The sequence below is a fragment of the Melospiza georgiana genome, chromosome 8 (genome assembly GCF_028018845.1).
Source record: "Melospiza georgiana isolate bMelGeo1 chromosome 8, bMelGeo1.pri, whole genome shotgun sequence".
NCBI lineage: Eukaryota > Metazoa > Chordata > Aves > Passeriformes > Passerellidae > Melospiza > Melospiza georgiana.
Window position 1 is genome coordinate 34,251,611 of NC_080437.1, and position 23,229 is coordinate 34,274,839.

The 23,229-nt window shown below is 44.7% G+C and overlaps 2 protein-coding genes across 7 annotated transcripts in view; one reads left to right on the plus strand and one right to left on the minus strand.

The window, feature by feature from the left end:
- Positions 1-14,677, plus strand: part of ZRANB1 (zinc finger RANBP2-type containing 1) — a 46,646-nt gene extending 31,969 nt beyond the window's left edge. For both annotated transcript variants that reach the window (XM_058028947.1, XM_058028946.1), the window contains exons 8-11: positions 3,969-4,089; positions 4,930-5,059; positions 8,718-8,947; positions 10,071-14,677. In XM_058028947.1, coding sequence (XP_057884930.1) covers positions 3,969-4,089; positions 4,930-5,059; positions 8,718-8,947; positions 10,071-10,289 — 700 coding nt within the window. In that variant the 3' untranslated portion in view covers positions 10,290-14,677. The remainder of the gene's footprint in view (positions 1-3,968; positions 4,090-4,929; positions 5,060-8,717; positions 8,948-10,070) is intronic.
- A 1,109-nt stretch (positions 14,678-15,786) lies between these two features.
- The window catches only part of CTBP2 (C-terminal binding protein 2), a 130,878-nt gene continuing 123,435 nt past the window's right edge, over positions 15,787-23,229 (minus strand). For all 5 annotated transcript variants that reach the window (XM_058028943.1, XM_058028944.1, XM_058028945.1 and 2 more), the window contains 6 exons: positions 20,538-20,744; positions 19,782-19,996; positions 19,191-19,321; positions 18,232-18,359; positions 17,531-17,648; positions 15,787-16,041 (listed from right to left, as the gene is read on the minus strand). In XM_058028943.1, coding sequence (XP_057884926.1) covers positions 15,861-16,041; positions 17,531-17,648; positions 18,232-18,359; positions 19,191-19,321; positions 19,782-19,996; positions 20,538-20,744 — 980 coding nt within the window. In that variant the 3' untranslated portion in view covers positions 15,787-15,860. The remainder of the gene's footprint in view (positions 16,042-17,530; positions 17,649-18,231; positions 18,360-19,190; positions 19,322-19,781; positions 19,997-20,537; positions 20,745-23,229) is intronic.

The window sequence follows — 23,229 nt, forward strand, 5'->3', positions numbered from 1 at the left end:
TGTCTGCTGAGGAAGGTAGAAGCCTCCCTTGAAATGGAAAATGTAAATCTCCTCCTTCCAAATTGTTATGATTTTGAAATTAAGGGGCTCTCAGGCAAAAATACAGGAATAGAAATAACAGAATAAGAGTTCTTTACTAGGAAAATTAAAAATACAAATGCAATAGTACCACAAAAAAACAACAGAAAACCCAAACCAAACAATTGCCAGAGTCAGAACATGCCCTGGCACCCCGTGGGTCAGGGTGGTGTCCCAGCCCCATGCCATGGGGGCTCAGCCCTCCTGCAGTGCCAGCTGTGGCTCTGCTGCAGCAGGGATCCTGCACAAGGGGGGAGTTTTCCTCTGCAGCTCCAGGGCTGCTGCAGATGGGCCTGGGCTCCCTCTGGCCATGCAGGGCAGCAGAAAGCTGCTCCTCTGGCAGTGCAGGGGGCAGAGGCTGCTGGGGTGTCCCAACCCTCAGATTGGATCCAGGCAGGAATGCTTGGCTCCTCCCCTGGGCGGAGCATCTCCCATGGGATGCTGGGATTGGATCAGCCCTGCAGGGACACTCGGTGGCCATGGACAACAGAGATCTCCTGGAGGGAGGATTGGTTGTGGAAGAGATAAAGAAAACTGCCCCATGAACAGAGATAACTGCCCCACCTCTGACAGATGGCAATAGAATTCACACCCCCAGCCACATCTTACATTGCAGCCCAAGACACCTGTGGGTTGTGCTCCTCAAAGCTGTCCAGTGGTCCCAGCTGGGATCATCATCTCATGTTTTAAATAGGAGCACTGGAAACTTGGATGCTGTGAACTCAGGGTTGGGGTGTGATGCTCAGCAAATGGCATTTCAAACACTAAAATACTTGCCAGGCATGCACTAACCACAGTTACTGCAGCTGCAGTTTGTGTCCTGGCAATGTAAATCATGCACATGCCATGCCTTGCTGCTCGGTGGGAGCTGTGCAGAAGATTGTTAGTAGAAGATAGCCTTTTATTCTTTATAAACTTTTCAGTGTTTTCATTCCATCTGCTTAGTTACAGCTTTACTCAGGATTGCTCTTTTTATCCCTGTTCTGTCTGCTGAAATAATGGTAGTAAAGCAGACAGTGTTGACATTTAACTGGTTCTGTCATTTGGCCATAAAATTGATTTATCATTCTGTAAAACAACTTTTCTTGCTTTGCACTGACCTTCTTTAGTTGGATGCTGTGGTTTCCTTCTGCTAGAGGGACGATCTCAGTTGTTCCCCCAGTGGTGTCCAGCAGCTCTCCAGGGTGTCCTGGACTAAGGGATGAGCTGATAAAGACTGATAATCCCAGTCACAGGTGATCATTTCTTTGATGTTCTTGTAGTCAAGGACAGGAGAAACACTGTCAGCACATACTGTATAAAGACTGTCCCTGTCCTCTTGCTGTACAGAAGATTCATTTAGGGGTACCTGTGAGTAAATTTTGTGCTGTTGAGGGAGAACCCCTCAAATTAGCATCCAGAGCTGGGTTCCAGAAAATGATGCTTCAGAAGCAATTCTCCCAAGAACCAGTGTCTGAGAGGATCTGTCACTGCTTTGGAGCTATTCAGCATGGAGTGTGCACCTCAACCATGCAGGAATGTCCCTGGCATCACAGACAGCTCCCATGAGGCCAGAACAGAAATTTAGCATAGAACAGGTCTTGTTATTTATGGTAACAAAACTAAACATGGTATCCAAAAACATGCTGCAAACTACTGAGCTTTGGACCAAAGCTCCTAAAATATTGGTGTTAATTGTGGTTGACTTACTGCTGTATCTTAACAAAACTCTCACTTAGAGGCTACTCAATCTTTTAAGCTTTTTAGTTTATGTCTAGACAGAATTTTCATTTTACTCTGTATTTGTGTAATCTTTATCCTTATTAGAAGCATAGTTTTTAACTGATTGATGTGCTCCTTCAAGGGAACAAAACTTCAGACTAGAAAGAACAAGTCTTCAAGGAACAAGTCGTGTTCTTGTTAGAAACAAGTCTTTAGAATAAATCTTTTAGCCAGATTTTGTTGTAAATTGATCATTCTGTACATCCTGTAAGTGCTGTATACATTCCATTTGAGAAGATACATTTAATTTTGTGGGCTAGGACATGTGGCTGGATAGGAAGAGATGTCGTCACTGGAACAGGCTCTTAAATGCAATCCCTGCTTAAACTTTTATCTAGTGGAATTATTCTTCAAAGCCTCCACAAAGACACTTAAAAATGGGTATTTTTATAGTCAGACAGAAAACACTCATGTAACTCATTTGACCTTGTTTTGTTATGTTTGTTTAGATGCTGAACAAAGAAAAATCTATTTACCAGAGACAGTCTGTGTCTGGTACTCAGAAAAGCTCCACAGTGAAGTTCCCAGAGGCTCTGGCCTGTGGAGTCTTTTCCACTCACCTTTCAATAACTCCCCTTTTTTAGTTTACACAAAAGTGTGTTTTGAAGTGCCCCTTTTGTATTCCACCATTAGCTTTTGCTGGAGAACAGGCACAATGCCCTAAGTTGACTTTCAGAATTTTATTCTTTAATGGATGCACTCAGTTCTCTTGTGTTAACCTGAAAAGTTTGCTTTAAATGAGATCAAAATCTTGTCTGACTAACTCAGGGAAGAAACTTCTTTAGGAGAACACTTTCACAATCCATCTTTTAGGGAGTAGTTTGGTATTTTCTTTTTTTTTTTTTCTTTTTTCCCTTCAATTTTCTGGGCTTTTTCTCTCATTCTGGTGATGTTGAAGTTTTTGTTGTTGCTTTGCTTTGGTTTTTCTTTCCCCCAGAATCTGATTAAATTTCTTTCAGGAGAACTGGGAATGAATTTAACACAAAGTACTGGTAGAAATTTATGAGAGAAAACAGGCAAAATATTTATCAGGTTCAAAGGTGGAAGTGTTGGTGTGTTTAGATAAAAACTGGAGTATAGATCCAGAAGATTCCCTGTAGATATTACTGTCAATCAGACCTATCCAAATATCTCAATAACAGGAATTTTAAGCCATGCAAAGGTTTTCCTGGACTCAGGAAACCCAGCCTGGCTGGTGGCTGCTGTCCTACACACAAGATTTTAGGGTGATTCCACCTTCACTGAAAGCATAGGAAAGATCTTATCCACACACACTCACTGCCTGCTGATATTCTCAGATTTTAATTAAATGAGTTCATTTCAGTGACGTTTTTAATAAGCTGAAACTTCAGAATGGTTTCTTTGTTTTCACAGTAAAGGCCATTGTTTAAAAATTGGCTTAGCACTGTTCCCTAAATCCTGGTTCCTAATACGAAGTTATGGCTTTTCCATAGGGTGGTGATTGGACAGAGTTAAAAATTTTAAAAAGCAAGCACCTTCCTCTTAATGTGTCATTTTTCTTGGTAAATAGTTAAATAAAATATCATGACTAAACTAAATCAAATTTTGCATATTTGATTCTTATCCACACTGCTTTACAACTCCATATAATGTGGAATTACCATCCCTTTGCTCCAAAATCTGGTATAAAACAGGTTCTGCCTCTTAACCACGGGCTGTTGGAAATTGAGATACAAGCATTTTGAAGTTAATTGACTCATGATGTGGTTAAAAATAGACAATACCTATTTTTTGTGTGAGAAGAATGAGCAACTCCTGCTGTATGAAATGGAATGTCTTACTTATATCCGTGTATATCGACACTTCAATAAGCCTAAATAAGACTTGCAAAAAACCAAAACAATCCCTATTGCAGGAGGTATCAAACTAGGCATGAGCCTGGTAGGAGCTTGGATCATGTCCTTTTTTTTTTAAGTGGTTCTTAAGTGAAGATTGATAAATGGAGTCTCCTGAAGATAAAAAAACAAAACAAAATTCAGTTTTCCTGCACTTGCTCTCTCTCTTCTCCCTTCTTGGGATGAAGGTTAAATACTGCTGTCAGGATTGTGGTGGTTGAGTAAATATTTTTGCCTTTACCACTTTTTTTCTCTCTCTGTGTAACATTTTAGGTTCTACACACGCTGGAAAGAGTGGGAATCGTGGTATTCCCAAAGCTTCGGTTTACATTTCTCCTTGCGAGAGGAACAGTGGCAGGAAGATTGGGCATTCATTCTCTCTCTTGCAAGCCAGGTAAGAAAACTCCTTTGTCAAAGGGCTTTTGGAATAGATATTTTAATAGCTGGAAAGAAGTTTCAGAACTAGAAGAGTTTTTTGGGAATAAGAATATTTCTCTGTGAACTAAGAATATTCCTCTTAAGCCAATGATCTTAAAATCTTACTGGGGAAGCTTTTCTGCTGATATGGAAAGGTTCATTTGAAATTACAATTTTTGAGCTTCCTGCTAAGCAGTGCAACACAAAAAAAGACTGGTGGTATTAGAGTGAAGTCTGTAGAACAAACTCATAGACAATCATATGTTTAATATCCAGCTCCTGCAGCACTTTTACCTCCCAAACACACCTCCAAATCCGTCAGCTTACACTGCTCAAACTCCAGCAAGCTGAGATTTTATAACTGCCCTCCAAAATGAGATTTACATTCCTATAAGCTTCCAGCTATGGGAGTTATTTTAGCTCCACTTTTAAAGTATAAACATGATTTTGGTGCTATTTTTTTGAGATTTGTTTTGTATGTGCCCTTTTCCTATCATCAAAAGGTATTTGCCTTAAAGTGCCCTCAGATGAAGGAATTATTTTTAGACCTAACATTATGTAGAGTTTCACTTCTAAGTGGGGAATGAAATCCATTACAATGAATCTGGGCAATAGGACAGAGAATTATTACTGACAGCTGACAAGCTGAAATGTTTTTCCTTATTTCCAATAATTTTCCAGTCTTTGGTTTTTCCTGTCAAAGCTTTATCACTCTTAAAAGCATTTTCTCTCTCAATTTGAAGACTGTTTTTCAAATTTCAAAGTAGAGGATGGTAAGTTCTGTTTCAAGCTCTGTCTTTCTTTGTGTTTGGTTCAGCCTGGAGCGAGTTTGGAGCAGACACACATTTTTGTACTTGCACATATTCTTAGAAGACCAATTATAGTTTATGGAGTAAAATATTACAAGAGTTTTCGGGGAGAAACATTAGGATATACCCGCTTCCAAGGTAAGCCTTTCATTTTCTAAATTCACCTTTCAACAGGGGTGGGCTGTAAATCACTAGTGACATGAAGTGACTGTCTGGAAAAGGATGGAATACTATTGTAGATAAATTTTCATTTGCTGTTAAAAAGAACAAAATAATCGTCTCCAAACTTGAAGTTTTTAATTTTATAAGTGGGTATGGTGCCTGTAAAAGTGAATTCCATGATACTTTAAATGGGAATAAAATTTTTATTTGTGTTTCAGTGATTCACACTTTACAGCAAGTGTGAATACTGACTTATTTCCCATCAGTACTATAATTTTGCATAGCTTGATCAGGTTCTGTTTGAATTTTTCCCTCCTTGTCTTCAGGACAACCTGACTGTCCTTAAGATAAACGTGAAGATGACTCAGTCCAGTTTTGCTTAGACTTAACATCTGTAGATTTCTAAAGATGCATTTGCTGCTTTGCAAACCAAATCTATGTTTGGGCAACTTTCCCCTCTGTGACAGGCTAATACTTTATTATTCAAATAATAAAACATGAGAGGGGATTGGGAGCATCTGCACAAACTGAGCTGTAAACAGAACCATGGGGAAGGAGCTGTGTGTGTTCCAGGGCTTGGGACATTTGTTTTGCCCACAGTTTATGTTCCTGGCCTCAAGTACATCTGCTTGATGGTGACCCACTCTTTATTTATAGCTTAGCTGAGGACTTCCCAAAACATCTTTGTGATTTGGAAGAAAAAAATGTGGTGATTTTGGAAGGAGGCAAAGCCATGATCTGTAGAAAACACTAAGCTGTGCAGTTAATGTTAATTTATAACTATTTAGAGTCTTGGCTTCTAAGTTTGGGGCAATAACAAAACTTCATGTAGGGAAATTAATTACCTTTTTGAAGAGGTTAGAAGTTTAGTAGTCATTGTAGTTAGATGTTAACTTTTGTTTTGATGATGAAAGGCAGCTGGGAAGGGACAGTACTTGTGTCACTTAAATCTGACACTCCAGCTTTGTGTTGCTTTTAACTCCAAGGCTTAGTGGTTTGCAAAGGTTTTATTTCCCTAGATTGGGCATCGAGGCAGACAAAGTGTTACATGGCCTAAATGTGCTGAAATTTTCTTGCTCTGTGAACCAGAAGGGTGCCTGGAACTCCCTTTTACTGCACACAGGTTTCCAGGAATTTAGGCAGCCAAATAGTTACAGCTTGAGGTTTGCTTGCCACAAGCCCCATCCATCCATGCATGGAAACAGCCTTGGGAACAGGTGAACTTGGAGTCCAGTGTCACAGTAACTGGAATTGCTCCTCTCCCTGGCCAGCCACGTTTTTGTGGTCAATGTGTGCTCATCCACTGCCATTGGCACAGCTGAACACCAGCTGGGTGGGCTGGGCTGCCAGGAGGAGCCTCCTGCTCTGGGCCTGTGTGTGGGCTCTGCTCAGCACCTGCACCTCTGGGGAGTGCTGGGGTGTCCCTGCCTCTGTTAACATCACATCCACCAGAAAAGTCCCTGGAATGTCCAAGGCCAGGTTGGACAGGAAAGGTGCAAGATTGGGCAGGGGGTGGAGCTGGATGGGCTTTAAGGTCCCTTCCAACCCAAACCACTCTATAATAGAAATGGAGAATTGAATTTTTTAAATGCTTGTTCAGCATCATGGATCAGTTTGTAGCACCCTCTTAGCCACCCCTAAAATACTTTTTTTCCCAGGATTCCTTGTTCCAGCTTGGCATCCTTGCTGTAGCTGCTGTGAATCCCGTAATTGCCACCCTCCTTGTTCCCCAGATTCCAGCTCACTGTTAATTCTGTAAATCCTAAAGCTTCAGAGGTGGAAGATCTGTTTTCTCAAGCTCTATGACCTTTCTGGTCTAGCCACATGTATTTAGTGGCACAAATGTACAGCCTTTAAAATTGAACAGGAAAAATGATGACTGACTGAAGTGATCATCAGGTCAGGCTGGAGAAACTGAATCCTGTCTGGGTGGCCTCAGGATAGGTGTCAGCCCATCCTCTTTATTTTCTGTGGCTTGTCAACTGTTGTTACATGACCTCCTGGCTTTATATCACAGTGACTTTTATAACTCTTAAGAGCACTAGATATTCTCCCTGGCAATGCTTGAAATTCTTTTCTTGTGGAGCTCATCACAGTGTTGAGGAGGAATGGAAAGTGCAGCACAGCCTTCTGTCCTGGGGAAATGATTAGTGTGGAATTTTCACCAGGATAAAACAATGGTGAAGGAAGGTTTCCAAACACTTGCTGAATTTCAGTGTAGAGATGGAGGCAAGCAGATGAGTTTCAGTCCTGAAAGTTCACACAGCTGTGCTCCAAGGAATTGAGGGACTGTCTTCCTTACATTTGGCCGGATGTCAGCTTCAGTGTAAATTTTAATTTTGTCTGGTTGTTTGGTTCTTGCCCTTAAATGCAAAGGTTTGAAACTTTCTGGTGAAACTTATCCCGTGTTTTTCACTTTCTGTGTTTAACATTGCTTTAGAGTGAAACTTGATAATAGGGACAGGAGGGAGGGCTAAGAATGTATTGAAAGATCTGTCTTTAAATCAAGGTGTTGTAAAAACTTGTAGGACTCTTAATTTTAAACAAATAGCAAGACTTCTAGGTAGCCTTGATTGCTAATTCAAAACCAAGGAGGGGAGAAAAAAGGCACAATTATTTACTGGTAGCCCCCACTAATTTCTACTGCAGTACAAAAAGATGAGCTCAACACTTAAGCAGAACCTCCAAAGCCACCCCTGCCTCAGGTTCCCATTTTAGCCTTGCCCTTCCCTCTGCATGGCTGTGAGGAGCTGTTTGCAGCAGCAGCTGTACTAGGAGGGGTTGCTATGCTACATGTGCACTTGAGTTTATGTGGGGCTATTTTTACCCTGTCACAAGGTGAGCTGTGCTTTTGCTTAAGTTGTCTTGCAGCAGTACACACCAAGAATTATTTATGTTCCTGGAAGAAAGGAGTTCCAGTTTTATTTTGAGACCTCGAGCAAATTGCTGTCTTTATTGCTAAAAATGGTGATGAGAAAAAGTGCAGTTCTTCTCAGAATCTGTGACATCAGGTGTTGGTTGTAGCTGAGCAAAGTCATATCAGCTTTTTGGTGCTTTTTCCTTTTTTTTTTTTTTTGTAATTGATATGAATAATTGATGTGTGTTAATTTAATCTGTGAGTACTGTATATGAGCAGTCCCATTCTCTGGGATGGGTTACATCAGTGCTGAGTAACATTTTGTGCAGTGAGTTCTTTTAATGATAAGTTTTGTGAGCAGATGGTGGAATTTTTGCTCTGGTAAAAGTAGACATCTGACTGTAACCTTTATTTCTGTCATGCAGAATCTTTTTTTTTTTTCTTCAGTTTTAAGAAGAATTATCAAACATAAAAGGCAGCTTTTCTAATCTTGTTTTTTTTTCATCACTGCACTATAGACCATCAATTTTAGGGCTGTGGTAATGTAGTGGTTGTAATTGTAAACTCCTGTGTTTAAACTTGCATTGCAAAGATTGACTTGTGTTAATTAACAACAATTAGCTCTACTGCAAATGTGGCCTGTGTCAGTGCAGACCAAACCATGCATGTTTCAAATGTGCTGTGCTTCTCTTTGGCCCAAACCACACGGTTTGTATCAAAACCCTTCCTTGTTGAGCAGCAGTTCTGAGCCTTCCCCTGTGCTTTCCTTGCCCACAGGTGTGTATTTGCCTTTGTTATGGGAACAGAGTTTTTGTTGGAAGAGTCCCATAGCTCTGGGCTACACGAGGGGCCATTTCTCCGCCCTGGTTGCCATGGAGAATGACGGCTATGGCAATCGAGGCGCCGGTGCTAATTTGAACACTGACGATGATGTTACTGTTACTTTTCTACCCTTGGTGGACAGCGAGAGGAAATTATTGCACATTCACTTCCTTTCTGCTCAAGAGGTAAGAAAGAAACACCTGGTGTGTGCTGGAGACTTTGTCACAGCTGCTCCCCGAAGCTCAGCAATCTCTGTAGCCCCCTGAGTTTTGGTGTCTAGAGAATTACAGGGAGTGTGCTGTTCTGGGTAATTAATGCAGCTCCCTTCCCCATCATTCCAGGTGATGCTGAAAGGTATTTTCCCACAAATTTGATGTTTATTTACAGCTCTGTAAATAGGATGTAACTTCATTGACCATGTAAATCACAGAAACAAATCATAGAATCACAGAATGTCCTGAGTTGGAAGGGACCCACAAGGATCATTCAGTCCAACTCCTGGCCCTGCACAGGACACCCCAACAATCCCATCCTGTGCCTGAGAGCACTGAATATCAGCATACCTAGAAAAGGACACAAAAATAAGGGTTCTGTCACTAAGGCAAGACTGAAATCTGCCTTTTAGGGTTTTTTTCCCTAAAAGATGAAACACAAATATTGGCCTACAGTTGCAGCATTTTCCACCTTCTATTCTAATGAAACTCAACTCATTTTTGCTTTAATAACTATGATAAAGACATGAAATTACTTCCCTAAAGGGTGTGCATGGGTGAAGAGAGGACTGGAAAACTGAAGTAATTGCAGAAAGTGGGCATTCTGTAAATAAAAGGAGAAAATTATGAGCTTCAGGTCTAGAAAGGGATGTTTCCTTAGCAAGCCATGATATTTGTTACATTTTACAAGAGAAAATATTTCACATTGAGAACTTATAAAAATGTGTTTGTAAAGCCAGAAAGCTCTGTTAGGACTTCCCTCCTTATACATGGTGCTTACTGTAGATAAATAGCTGCTTAAAAATAACTGAAGGCCGTACTGGAAATAGACCTGTGAAAAATGGAGAAAGAGACAAAGAAAGAAGGATGGATGGATTAGAAGAGCTGGAGAGTACTTCCAGAGCCTTTGGCTGAAAATGCAGTGGGCATCAGTTTTTTCCTTTTGTGGGTGTGATGCCTTGGGGTGGCTACCTAGAATAGAGGCAAGGTTAAGAGAATCTTAGATGAGATTAAGAGGATCCAGTGGGGCGTGCTGGGAGCAGGGCCGGGCTGGGCGTTTGGGAATTCTCACTGCTGGTGTTTGTGTGCCCCAAAGATAGGCAACGAGGAGCAGCAGGAGAAGCTGCTGCGGGAGTGGCTGGACTGCTGCGTGACCGAGGGAGGCGTCCTGGTGGCCATGCAGAAGAGCTCCCGCCGGCGCAACCACCCGCTGGTCACCCAGATGGTGGAGAAGTGGCTGGACCGCTACCGCCAGATCCGGCCCTGCACGTCCCTGTCCGACGGCGAGGAGGACGAGGATGACGACGATGAGTGAGGGGGAATAAAGTGCAAATGAGCAGCGCAGAGTGTGTGCCCCCGAGTGAGCGTTGTGCTGTAGCAGTTGGGTGTGGAGCGACCCAGGTTAGGGGATACATGCTGGGAAGGATTCTCCGACGGCACGGGGAGAGGATGGAACGCTCATCCTGCTGCCCGGAGAGAGCCGAGTGGGCTGGACTACAGTTTGTATAAAAACACGAAAAAGAAACAAAAAACAGCTAATTTTATTATCAAGATGGAAAAAAAAAAAACAAACCAACCAAACCAAACCGACCCCATTTTTCTTTCTGACTGTAAATCTGTCTATAAATGTACCGCATGTGGTTGTGTAAGAGGTTGTGTAATAGGAAACGTATACCAGCATCTTAATTATTGCAGAGAAATTTTTCAACTAAGGGCACTTCTGAAAGCACATGTGAGCTGGATGGATATCTCCTCCCTCTGAGATTCTTTTACAGTAGAACCTGGTCTTCTCCATCACCTTTTAGATACTCTGACACATTTCCCTGAAAGGCCTTTTCCTGTGAAATCTCACTAGTGCCCAGGTCAGATTGTGAGAGGTTTTTTTTGTTTGCACAGATATCCACAGCAAGTCATAAGCAAAAATGCGTTCGTTATTTTACTAATATTTTAGTTATTGCTGTGCCCATGTAATAAAGCCTAAACTCTATGGAACAAACTGGAAGAGAAGCTAAATTTACATTGAGTGAAATGATTTGTTTCCTGAAAAAGCTTTTTTGGGGTTTTTTTTTGCCTTTTATTTTTTCTTCTAATAGTTAATAGATTCCTTTCAGTAAACATAAGGATATTTATTCAGAGAAGTGACCTAAAAGATTTTATTCCTGTGAGCATACACTAAACAAAATTGTGTGAAATCTGAGAACTTGAACACAATTGAGAATTTAATCTTGTCAAAACTCAGTCTTGCTGTGTTACAAATTATATCATTTTTATCATTTATTCTTTGATCACTCAAACTTTGCTGCAAATGAAAAAACGCCTTTTTAAAGGTTACTCCTCGGTCACTAAATCTAGTGAGAATCCATTTGGCAGTTCTAATTAAAAAGAAAGAATCTATGCTCAAGTTGTTTAAAAGCACTGTTATATATTTCTCAGTATGTAAACCTGGGAATTTCTTGCATGTTGATTGATGTGGCCATACTTAAACTTATGTAAGTTCCTAAGACTGTAAGTTCAGAGTATATTCTCCAGTAGAAATTTTATTATATTTGATAACTTTAGCCATGTAACCTGTAATGGATAAAGTTTATCTAAAAATCTCACTGAAACACTAAAGGTTAATGCCAGTTTTTACGTATACAGTGCAATTCAGGTTGTCTTGAAAAGCACTTTTGATGGTGTGGTGGTTGAATAAGAAATTTTGCAGTAGATGAAATTGTTTTAATTAGAATTTGGAAAGAAGCCCCATAGCACCTATTTTTATGTAGTTCAGAGCTATGGAAACCCTGAGGAAGTTGCTGCTTTTTCTTCCAAATGCTGCTTAGATGGTGTTGAAACGTGCACAACTCCTACAGAAACTTGGTGACGACACCGAAAGTAAAGAAATAATGAAGTACTGTATTAATTTTGCAGTTTTCCCGTCCTAGATTCCACTGAGGTTTATTATGTCTTCACCTTTTTTGGCCTTTAGATTTGCTCTGCTTGGTGCATGCCCAGATTTCCAGGTGAAGGATGAATGCTGCTCTGCCATGTGTGAGTGACCCAAATTCACCACCCAACCCCAGATCCTACAGGGGTTCTTCATGAGCACACGGTCCTGGTTCAGGTTCCCTTTCTAAATTGGGATTTGTTTTTATCCTTACCTTGCAGTGAAATCCTTTTATACCTTGTCTAGCTGAGGATGTAAGGCTTTTCTGTCAGGGAGCTGAATGCAGGGTAAGCTGGGATGAGGATTTCTGTGCCCTGAGCTGGCATGCAGCCTGTGCTGGAGTGGTTTATGTGTCGTGCTGTGACCATGGGGGTCCTATCTCAGCCAGCCTGAGGAGCTCTCAGTGGCCAGACCTGTAGCTTCAGATCCCAGCTGCCCTGTGGACAGAGGAAAAGCCCCTGGTTCCATGGGCTGCTCAAGGATGCTGAGGAGTTTTCACTTTGCACCCATTTTCTTCTGGCAGCGCTGTTTGTTCGGGGAAGCAAAGCTTGTCCCAAGGGGAGAATTACCAATGTGAAATTCTGCCCAGCTCTCCTGCCCTGCTCTCCTGGTGTCCATGGGCAGCCTGCAGTGTGCCCTGTCCCCCAGCCCTCCCCTGAGCAGTTCCCTGTGCTCAGTTCAGCGGATCTCACACGCACCGATGAATTCCGCACTGCTCCGACAGGACAGTCCTGGTACTTTGGATCACTTGGCTTCCTTGATCATTGTTGTTTTGTTCTGATGTGCTGTACAATGGTCTGTTCAGGTTCACATGCTTCATAGGCCCTTTGGGAGCTGGTGAAGTGTCTTTTCCAGAATCAGAGTAATCCAAACCTCCTGTACTGGTAGATTAAAGAGCTGCAACCCCCGGCTTCGTGCTCGCACTGCAGTCAGTGTATGTCAGGGGATCCTCAGTCACACACCTGGAAGTTTACAGGCACTGAGGTTCATCTGCACACACTCCCTTGCAGCTTGTCAGCAAGTTCTGCACTTTCAGCCATGAAAATATATACAAAAAATTGGGTTTCTCAATGTTATTTTCCTCATATATTGCTCGCAGCAGCACATGCTTTCCTAGCAAAGAACTTAGCTTTTCATTGCTACCTCCTTTACAGCTGGTCAAGAGTTTTTTTCTGGTTTTATTTATGACTTCCTCAGTGAAAATCCCTGTATTTCTTTTGTTTTTAATATATTAAAATTTAGTAATTCTGGATTCTTCCAAAGTTCTGCTGCATGGCTTATGGCAAATACCCCTGAGTTGCATTTCCTCCATTACCCAGGTTGGTTTGTGTGTGTGGAGACTTTAATTTCTGCTTTTCCCTTTTCTCCCTTTGATTCAGTAACTTCCCTAACACATTTTTGAAAGGTTTTATTCAGTGTTTGTCACCTTGAAGCTGCTTGTTTTGACAGCTACGTTGACATCTTTGGAGTTCTCCCTGGAGAAAAAGATGATTATCCCAGGAGATAACCTGTCTGCTTTCCCTGAGTGGGACAACAGCAGCATTGTCAGCCACAAACCTTCAGCAGCAACTGTTCATTTCCAATTTCTTTGCCCAGTAATTTTCCATTTGAGAGCTGCAGCTCCTGGTACTCTGGCATCTCCCAGCTGTGATGATATTCTTCCCCTTCCACGGCTCCAATCTTTGCATGTTTTGCTGGTGTTCTCCCTGCAGGCACTTGTAACCTTTGGGATGGCTTAACCTGTGTTCCTGTTGAGCTTGTGGCACTTCTGACCTTGGTTTTGGCTGAAAGGGAAGTTGTGAGTTGGATGAAAGCTGCAGCATGTTGTGAGCTCAGAGTCACTGCTGGCACACGGATCCTGCGGCGCAGGGAGGGACCGGATCATTGAGAAACAAAGTACCAGGGCTCCTTTATTTGTAAAACAACTAAACCTGAAACATCAATTCAATGTTTTCCTCTTGGTTTTGATGGTAATTTTGGTGTCTCCCAAATGCTACCCCTGTATGTGACCTGTTTTATCCCAGTTTCTCACACAGGTCACGGATAATTCACTGCTGGGCTGTGCTGAGCACTGACAAGGAGCAATCACTCTATAACAGGTGATCTCTTGAGTGGATGTATGAAGCTGGTAACCAAGTTTTCAGTTTAATTTTAAGCAAACAAAATACAGAGTTTTGTAACTTGGACACTTTGGTTTCAGCTTTTTTTAGTCCCCATCTAACTCCATGTGTGTGGCACTTGGACACACTGGTAAAGAAGGGTGCAAACAAGAACAGACAGGCCTCTTGCCCAGTGAGGCTCAAAGCCAGCAGCACCTCTTGAGCACTTTTTTGGCTTTATTTTCCAATGGTTTGATAATGCTTCAGCTCTTGAGAATGTACAGAAAATGTTGTTTGAGTTGTAGCTGCCTTTGTACCTAATGGAAACCCACAGTGATCTCTTCATCACAGAATGGTCTGAGTGGGAAGGGACCTTCCCCTCCCACTGGACTGTAAATATGCACCAAGTGTGACCAGAATTATGTTTCTGTACCTTATGGTTACCTCTCAGTGTCTCCAAGCCCCAGACTGCAGCGAGAGCTCTTGCCTTTCAGAAATTATAGAAATTTTATCACTTTTTATTGAAAACTGCACTGAACGCTAAATGTCCACCTTTACAATAAACAAATACAGTAACGGTAACACACTAAACCAAAACATACTGATAGCCATTGGTTTCTTTTTTTGTCTGTTTGGGACAGCTCAAGATTTCTTTTTTTTTTTTTTTTTTTTTTTTTTGTCACAGAAACAGGAATGTACCCATACAAAGGCTCAAAACAGGCCATCTTTAAAAACAAAAGGCGGTGATTCACAAAAGACTATGAATATAACATGTAACTAGTTGATACAAATCTAATAGGATTTGTTAAAATCAGTCACATCTAATAACACATCTTGAAGTGTTCTTGTATAAAATATCACGTGAAGAAAAGAAGACTTTTATCAATGTCTAAAAAAGTGGATTTTGTTCATAGACAGTCTGACAAGTTACCATAAAAAGTGTTTCCTGAGACATAAGGAAATGCAACATTATTCTTGAACCCTTTCCAGCTCAAGACTTTTTTCCACTTGATAAAATAGCTGCAGATTTAAAACTGAGAAAATATATCTGAGTACAAATAGTGTGTGAAACTTAATACTTTCTTCTTTTTTTTTTCCTTTTTTTTTTCTTTTTTTTTCTTTTATTTTTTCTTGCATCATTGCAGGGCGTAGGTGGATGCACAGCTACTTTATTCAGTGTATTGGGCAGAGAAGAGACTGGCAGTTTGGTTTTTCCTTAGCCTGGGAGGGCAGTGGTCACTGCCAGGAGCCCTTTCTGCCCTTCCCATCCCACAGATCCCAGCTGGAATGGCTGGAACTCAGACCTGGCAGGAGAACTTCTGTTACACGGCACTGGCCACTGCAAAAAGGAGGAGGAGGAGATTTTCTTTTTTTTTTTTTCTTCCACTTCTAAGCCAGGACTGCTGCCCCCTGTTAGGAGAGGTCACCAGATGCAAGAGAAAGGAGAGGGCTGAAGCCACACAATGGTTTCTTGTTAACTCTGTAAAGATGGCTTAATTCAGTGGCCTGGACACAGTGCAGGAACCCTGTCCTTCCCAAGGAATTGAGGGGGGAAAGAAATTCATTTTTATTCATGTGATTGATGCACAGATGAAGGAAACTCAACACACAATAACAGAAGTTGCTCATTAATGTATCACATCCTAGTTTTCAGCACTGCAGGGAGCAGGTGACTTCTCCGGGGCTTCTCCCCAGTCTTGGCTGCTGTCGCTTTGTCGGGAACACTGGAACATCAATGATGCCTCTGTCCAAAATCAACATTACAAATTTTGTATCAAATTCTTCTCTTTTTAGTTCATGTATAACTTCTTTTCCAATGTCTCTTGGTCCTAAGTTTATTGAATGGTTTTTAAATTCTCTGCTATTGCTCGTTGGGGTGTTCCCTGTTGTCGCCGTGTTTCGTGGGCTGGTTGGGCGATGGAGCTTGGGAAGGATGTGCCACTGTGGGGAGGCTGTGGGTGACAGGGATGCCGCCGGGAATGATGCCCTCCATGGCTGCTGGGATTCCTCCTGGTGCCACACTGACCATCCCGGGGGGATACCTGCCACAGGGGACACAGAGAGGCAGGTTTGTCACAGCACAGCTCGTCACACACCCCCCAGCCCACCAGCACTGGAGGAAACACAGCAAGGAGATCCCACCTCCCTCCTGGAGCCAGGTTTGCTTTTCCTTTTACGTTACAAGGGAGAGTTCAGAGTTGAACACCAACTGCTGTGCCTTGGGTAAGTGTCTTCTGCCACACCACTGGAACTGCAGCTTGTCTTGTGCTCTCACCATGGGGAGGCCCTTCTCCTTTGGAAATTTGGGTAAGGAACCATCTAGAATGTTCTCTGAAAGCCCAGATGCTGGTGTGCTGACCCCATCACCCCTGTGTGTGAATACGTTGAACACCTACACCTGGTTTGTAAATATTTCCTGGAGCTGCATCTTCCTTGTGGAACAGCAAAACTCAAAAGATGGTTTCGGATTTAATTAGCTTTTCCAAGAGCAGGAGGAATTGCACACGTTCCAAGAAACAACAGTGAGTTTGAAAAAGGAGAAGAAGAATTATTTCTTCAGCTGTGATGTGGGGGCAATGAGGACCAAAATCCATGTGGAGCTCTGTGGCCATCTGAGGCCTGAGGACTCCCACTTCCCTGCAGCTCTACTGCCTTGAGGGAAGGTGGGTTGGGAAGGGAGAAGGGAATTTCACCCGCCTGTGAGGGTGGTGAGCTGAGCCAGCTTACAGGGAGGGCTCCAGGGAGCTTAGCCAGGCTGCAGCTCCCTGCACAGAGGTTAAGCTGGGAAGCCAAGGCCTGTCCTTGGGTGCTGGCACTGCCCACGTGTTGAGTGGGAACAGGGGAGGCTCTCTCCAGGTTTGGATGTTCTGCTGGTCAGAGGGAGCCTGCACTGCATGGCCCAGGAGCTGCCAGGAGCTGTCCTGGGCTCTGCTGCTGGATAGCTCTGGCCTGGCTCTGCCTGACATGACCTGATGCGCCCTGCAGGGCATTTTGTAGCTCAGAGTATTTTTGGCAGTGGTGATACCCTGAATGAGCCCATGTTCCAGCTCCTTGAGCCTGATGTCTCCTACCAGCACACTTGGAGCCATCTAAACAGAGCAGTAAATACCCCTTAATCTCGGATTAGGTGGAAATTGGGTCACCTGACTACAGCTCTGTATTTGGAGCTTTTCCTGTGGCTCATTAACCTACCTGTGGGCTGGGCCTGGCTCACAGAGGTGCTCATGGACAGGAGCACTGAGCTGCTGCTGCATTCAGAACTCACACCCAGCCTGTGGGGGATCTGGGGGCTTCCTGCCACTTCTACAGATGCTGCCCAGCGACTCCCAGCCCACAGGGATGCTGCTCTGGGAAGGGAGGCTGCACCCACCCTTTGGGTGGGCTCAACCCCATCAGGAACCCCCGTGCTGTGAGTGCTGGTCCCCAGGGAGGGGGTGACAGCACCGGGTGCCCACCCTCGCTGTGCCAGCCCGGCGTTCCCGGTGTTCCCGGTGTCCCTGCGTGTCCCGGTGCTCCCGTTCTCCCGCTCACCTGTACGTGGCACCATTGAGCTCGGGATGAATCGCCTGCTGGTCTATTACTGACCACGGGGCCGTCGTGACAAAGAATTCCTTGTTGACGCAGTTCCTTAGGCTCTCCGGGATGCGCCCTGCAGTGGGAGAGAAAGGTGAGGCTGTGTCGGGTTCATCACCCTCCAAAGAGCTACAATGCCTAAAGTTTCACTATGTCTGTCAGTGTAAAGGGTGGGAGGGAAAAATATCCCCCATTCCTTGTTTCAGGAGGGTGTTTGGGCTGTCCCGAGATACAGGGCTGGAGATCAGTTTCCCACCCTCACTCCAACACTTGACTTTCAGAGGAGCTGTTCCCTTAAGGGTGACTTTTGGGGGAAGAGAAGAACTTTTTTTGCTGGGGTATTGTGCCCACCACCTTGGAATTTGGTTTTGGAATGCTATGTCTGTGGGCCAGCACCAGGAACAGGAGCAGCTTCCCAGTTCTGTTCTTCTTCCCAGTCACAGACACCAGTATTTGCCCATTCATTAAAAAAATAAAACTAACATAAAACCTGTCACCCAGTCATGACAAAACAGGGAACTTTGGGTTCTCAGCTCTTTTCCTGGGAAGCAGAAGGGGTTGGATCCCTTTCCCCTGGGCAGGGTGAATCCTGTCTCTGCTCCTGCTGGCTGCTGTTGCAGGCACCAGGGAGCCAAGCCCAGCAAGCCCGGGGCTGGTACCTGTGATGGCGCGTCGGATTTCGGTGGCAGCAGCTTCTCTCATCTCTAGGGATGCCTGCTCGCTGTACCAGGCTGTGTGTGGGGTGCAGATCAGGTTGGGAGCATCTTTCAATGGGCCTTGAGCAAAACTGGGAGCAGGGGAAAACAAACAGATTAATCAATGTTTGAACAAAGAATGAAAGATGAACAGCAAAAGGCTTGTGGTCTGCCCTCTGCATATGCAACACTCCCTCCAAGGCCAGCCTCGATGGGGCTTGATGAACCTGCTCTAGTTGAAGATGTCCCTGCCCATGGCAAAGAATTGGAACTAGATGAGCTTTAGGGTGCCTTTCAACCCAAATAATTCTGTGATTCCCTGGTCTGATGGTCCTGCCAAGCCAAAATGGCCACAGAAGTGCTGGGGAGGAAGCACAGCTTCTGTGCAGGGCTCAGAAAATGCAGCCTTCTGAAAATGCACCACAAAAGGGCTGAAACACCAACCCATGGGATGTTTGGGCTTAATGCTCCCATGGGAATAATGTCTGGGGTGTCTGCAGCACTGTGAGGATAAAGGGACAGGCTGTGGGTGATCCTGGGATGGGAGGGGTGGACACTGGGGTTCCCCTTGTGTAGGAGCAAACTTTTTGCTCTTTAAATATTCCTGTAGTGAGAAAAGCTGCGCTCTCAGTTACAACCCAGCCCTTCCCAGGCTGCAGGCAAAAATACCCAGCACTGAGTGCAGTGAATTTGTACTCAAGGGCTAGTGAATGTTTCGTGTTTTCTTCCTAAACACAGGTTGGGTTCTCGTTCCAAGCTCCCAGTGTCCCTTCGAGCACACACAGCCCCAGGGCTGGACTACACCGATGGCTGCTGCAGGGTGACAGCAGCAGGACTGTCCCCTGGGGCTGGGCAGTGACATCAGTGGGTGCTGGGTACCCCTGATGGTGACACCGATGTCACCCCGCGAGCGGCAGCGTTACCTGAACGGTTCCGACTCGTGCACGTCGAGCGCGGCCCCTCGTATCCGTCCCTCCTTCAGGGCTTGGGTTAAGGCCTTCTCATCCACCAGCCCCCCGCGGGCCGTGTTCACCAGGAACGCCCCCTGCCTCATCTGTGCCAGCCCAGAGAGGGATGGGGTCAGCGGGGTGCACCCACCCCTCCTGTCCTCACCCCATCCTCATCCCTGGGGTGCTGCCCCAGCTGCAGGAGCATCCTGCTTTGTGTGCTCCAACCCTCCTGTCCTCACCCCCTCCCTGGGATGCTACCCTAGCTCCAGCAGCATCCTGCTTTCCGTGCTCCAGCCCCAGAGCAACCCCATCCCACTGCACATGGGTTTTCCATCTCTGGTTGGAGTTGGCAAATAAAACCCACCATTGCCATCACCTCTGCACCACAGGGATGGGGATCATTTACCTGGCAGGACACTGCTCCCCCTGAACACCGTGGGGAGACACACCTGGGTGCAAGCAGCTCTTCTGGAGCTGCTGGGGAAGCTGAGGGATCTGTGGCCAGCCCTGCCCACCGCCAAAGCTCTCCTGGGCCGTGCACGCACGCGAGGGTGAATGCATTACCTGCTTAATCGTGAAGTCGTTGATCAGGTGGTGGTTGTGTTCGTTGAGGTTGCAGTGCAGGGAGACGCAGTCGCTCTGGTAGAGCAGGTCCTGCAGGGTGTAGACCCGCTGGACGCCCAGGGAGCGCTCGATGCCGTCCTGCAGGTACGGGTCATAGAAGATCACGTTGAAGCCAAAGGCCTTGGCTCGGACCGCCACCGCCTGCGCAGTGCGACCTGTGCCGAAGGGAAGGGACAGGGCGAGTTAACTGAGCCAAATCCCCTGTGCCCATGAGGCTGAGACCCCAGCAGGACCTGAGGATTGTCCCCAGGCATTTCCATGCCTTGCTTCAGTTTCCCCATTTAAACTAGCTTTTGCATTTAATTTGCTGATCCCACCTCTAACGCTGAAACTCTCTACAGCTGTGGCTGAACTTAAGCTCTGTTTTACACAGCCCTTCCACCGTGCAGGCCAGAGTGGCTCAGGAAGGCTGAGGTGGTGCGGCTGTGGCACAGGGATGGGGTATTTTTGGGAGAGGACAGTAGCACTACATCTAGAATTGTGGTCCCTCTAAAACCCCATTGTGTTTCACCAGTGCTCCTCCAAGGACTCAACCACAGCTCACAAACAGCTCCCTCCCCAAAAACCCACAAGATATCCTCCCCATTTCACACCAGCGGTGGCTCTGAGTTTGGAAATGCTCCTTTTGGCTCCTCCCCAGGCCGTGCAGAGGCTCTGAGCCCCCCGGGAGAGCCCTCCCCCGCGCGTGGCACGCACCGAAGCCGATGAGGCCGAGCGTCTCCCCGCGGATGCGCGCGGCCCCCGAGGCCACCTCGCGGATCTGCTCCACGCTCTGCACGCGCGTGCCCTCGCGCAGCGCCTGGTACAGCCACGTGTTCCGCCGGTACAGGTTCAGCACGTGGCACACCGTGGAGTCGGCCGTCTCCTCCACCGCCGCCGACGGGATGTTGCACACGGCGATCCCTGCGGAGCCACACACATCACACATCACAGATCACACACCACAGATCCCAGATCTCACATCACACACCAGAGATCACACATCAGAGATCACACATCAGAGATCACACATCAGAGGTCCCAGATCTCACATCACACATCAGAGATCACACATCAGAGATCACACATCAGAGATCACACATCACAGATCAGAGATCACACATCACAGATCCCAGATCTCACATCACACATCAGAGATCACACACACAGACCCCAGATCTCACATCACAGATCTCACATCAGAGATCGCACACACAGATCCCAGATCTCACATCACACATCAGAGATCCCACATCACAGATCCTAGATAACACATACACATCACAGATCACACATCACAGATCCCACATCAGAGATCCCACATCACAGATCCCACATCACAGATCCCAGATCCCACATCACAGATCCCAGACAACACACACACATCACAGATCACACATCACAGATTCCACACACAGATCCCAGATCTCACATCAGAGATCACACATCACAGATCCCACACACAAATCCCAGATCTCACATCACAGATCACAGATCCCACATCATAGATCCCAGATAACACACACACATCACAGATCCCACACACAGATCCCAGATCCCACATCCCAGCCCTGCCAGCTCCTGTCCCCTGGCTAAGGGATGACTCCCAGCTGCCCTGCCCACAAGCTCCTTACACTGGTATCTACTCTGTGTCACCGTGATATTTTCTGAAAAATCCTCTTTGCCCAGGATTTTCTCCTGGGAAGCTGAGAAGCCTCAGGCTCTTCAAACTGAGAAGTCTCAATTTGAATTCAGTAACAATTCAAATTGAATTGTTTTTGAAAACAATAACAAAATTATTGTTTTCAGGAATGAAAACAATATTTATCTGATTTGCTTTTCCTGTATTTGCTGCTTTGGAATGTGGCTTGGACATTCTTTATCAACAGGTGAATGTTTGATTGGTTCCATGTGAATTGCGTCGCATTAATGACCAATCACAGCCAGCTGTGTTGGACTCTGAGTCTGTCAGGAGATTTTATTATTCATTCTTGCTAAGCCTTCTGATGTATCTTTTCTCTTTTTGTAGTACAGTTTTAGTATAGCATAATATAATAAATATAATAGTATAGTATATAATAGTGTATTATAATATATACAATATAATACAATACAAATTATATATTATATTATATTATATTATATTATATTATATTATATTATATTATATTATATTATATTATATTATATTATATTATATTATATTATATTCAATACAATTTATTCAATATAATTAATATAATATAACAATAAATCAGCCTTCTAAGAACATGGAGTCAAATTCTCATCTCTCACCTTGTCCTGGGGACCTCACAAACACCACACTCTGTGCCCCTTAAACACCCACAAATGATGGTTCAACCCCATCATCCCAGTCTGGGGGTGCCTTTTAATGGGTCCAAAGTGGTGCCCAGCCCAGCCCATCCCTGGCACTGTTGTTCAGGCACTGCTCATTGATTGACTGCACAGTTTAAAAACCACCTTATGGAAAGCAATACCAATTAAACTTTACGCTACATTTGTGGGGAGTCATTACATTTTCTACTCGAAACCACATCATTTGGCCACCCAATTTGCCAAGTAAAAAAAGAAGGATTATGCTGCAGTATCCCATTACTTTATTCGTTACATCTTTCCTTTCCTGATGTTCAAAGCCACAGAACATTGTTATAATGGATAATAACAATAAGAGTTAAAAACATGAAGAAACCATTACACTGAGGAGACACTGTTCTCCTCTTGAAAAAAGAAAACAATTCACTATATTGAGAATTTCCTTTTTTTAGGAATGACTATTTGCGACTCTCTCATCGCAATTATCTCTGTAAAACAGCTCAGGTGGAATGGCTGTTATTCTTCACTTCCCCAGAGATAACCTTTAATACAACATATCCCAAACACCACTGCAGGGCTGCTCCACAGACTGAATCCTGGGATCAGATGAGTAAAGCCTGTTGTAACTCAGCTGCTGAAACCAGGGTACAATTAAACTCCTGGAGCTGGGGCTGTGCAGCCAAAAGTCTCTGTGAGCACCCAAACCAGTCTGGAAACTGGGTGGCCCCAGAACTGTCTTACATGACCCTCCCTATTTATGGCAATCCACACTAAAAGCCCTTTTCAAGTTTCTGAGGCACCTTTGATGAGATGGCAAAGGAGGTGGCAACAACCCAAGACACAATTCCTGCTCCACCATCCAACACAGCGCCTTCCCAGCAGAGAGGGCATGACTCAGAGAACCAGCTCAGATCAACAGACTGATCTTGCTTAACTAAACATAATAAAACACCCTTCCTCCAATTTTTCTAAAGCTGTATCAACTCTCCTGTGCCAGAAACAGAACAGCCATACAAATATCCAGCGGTGTGAGGGGGCACCTGGAACTCGGAACAGTGCAGGAATGAGGGATTCA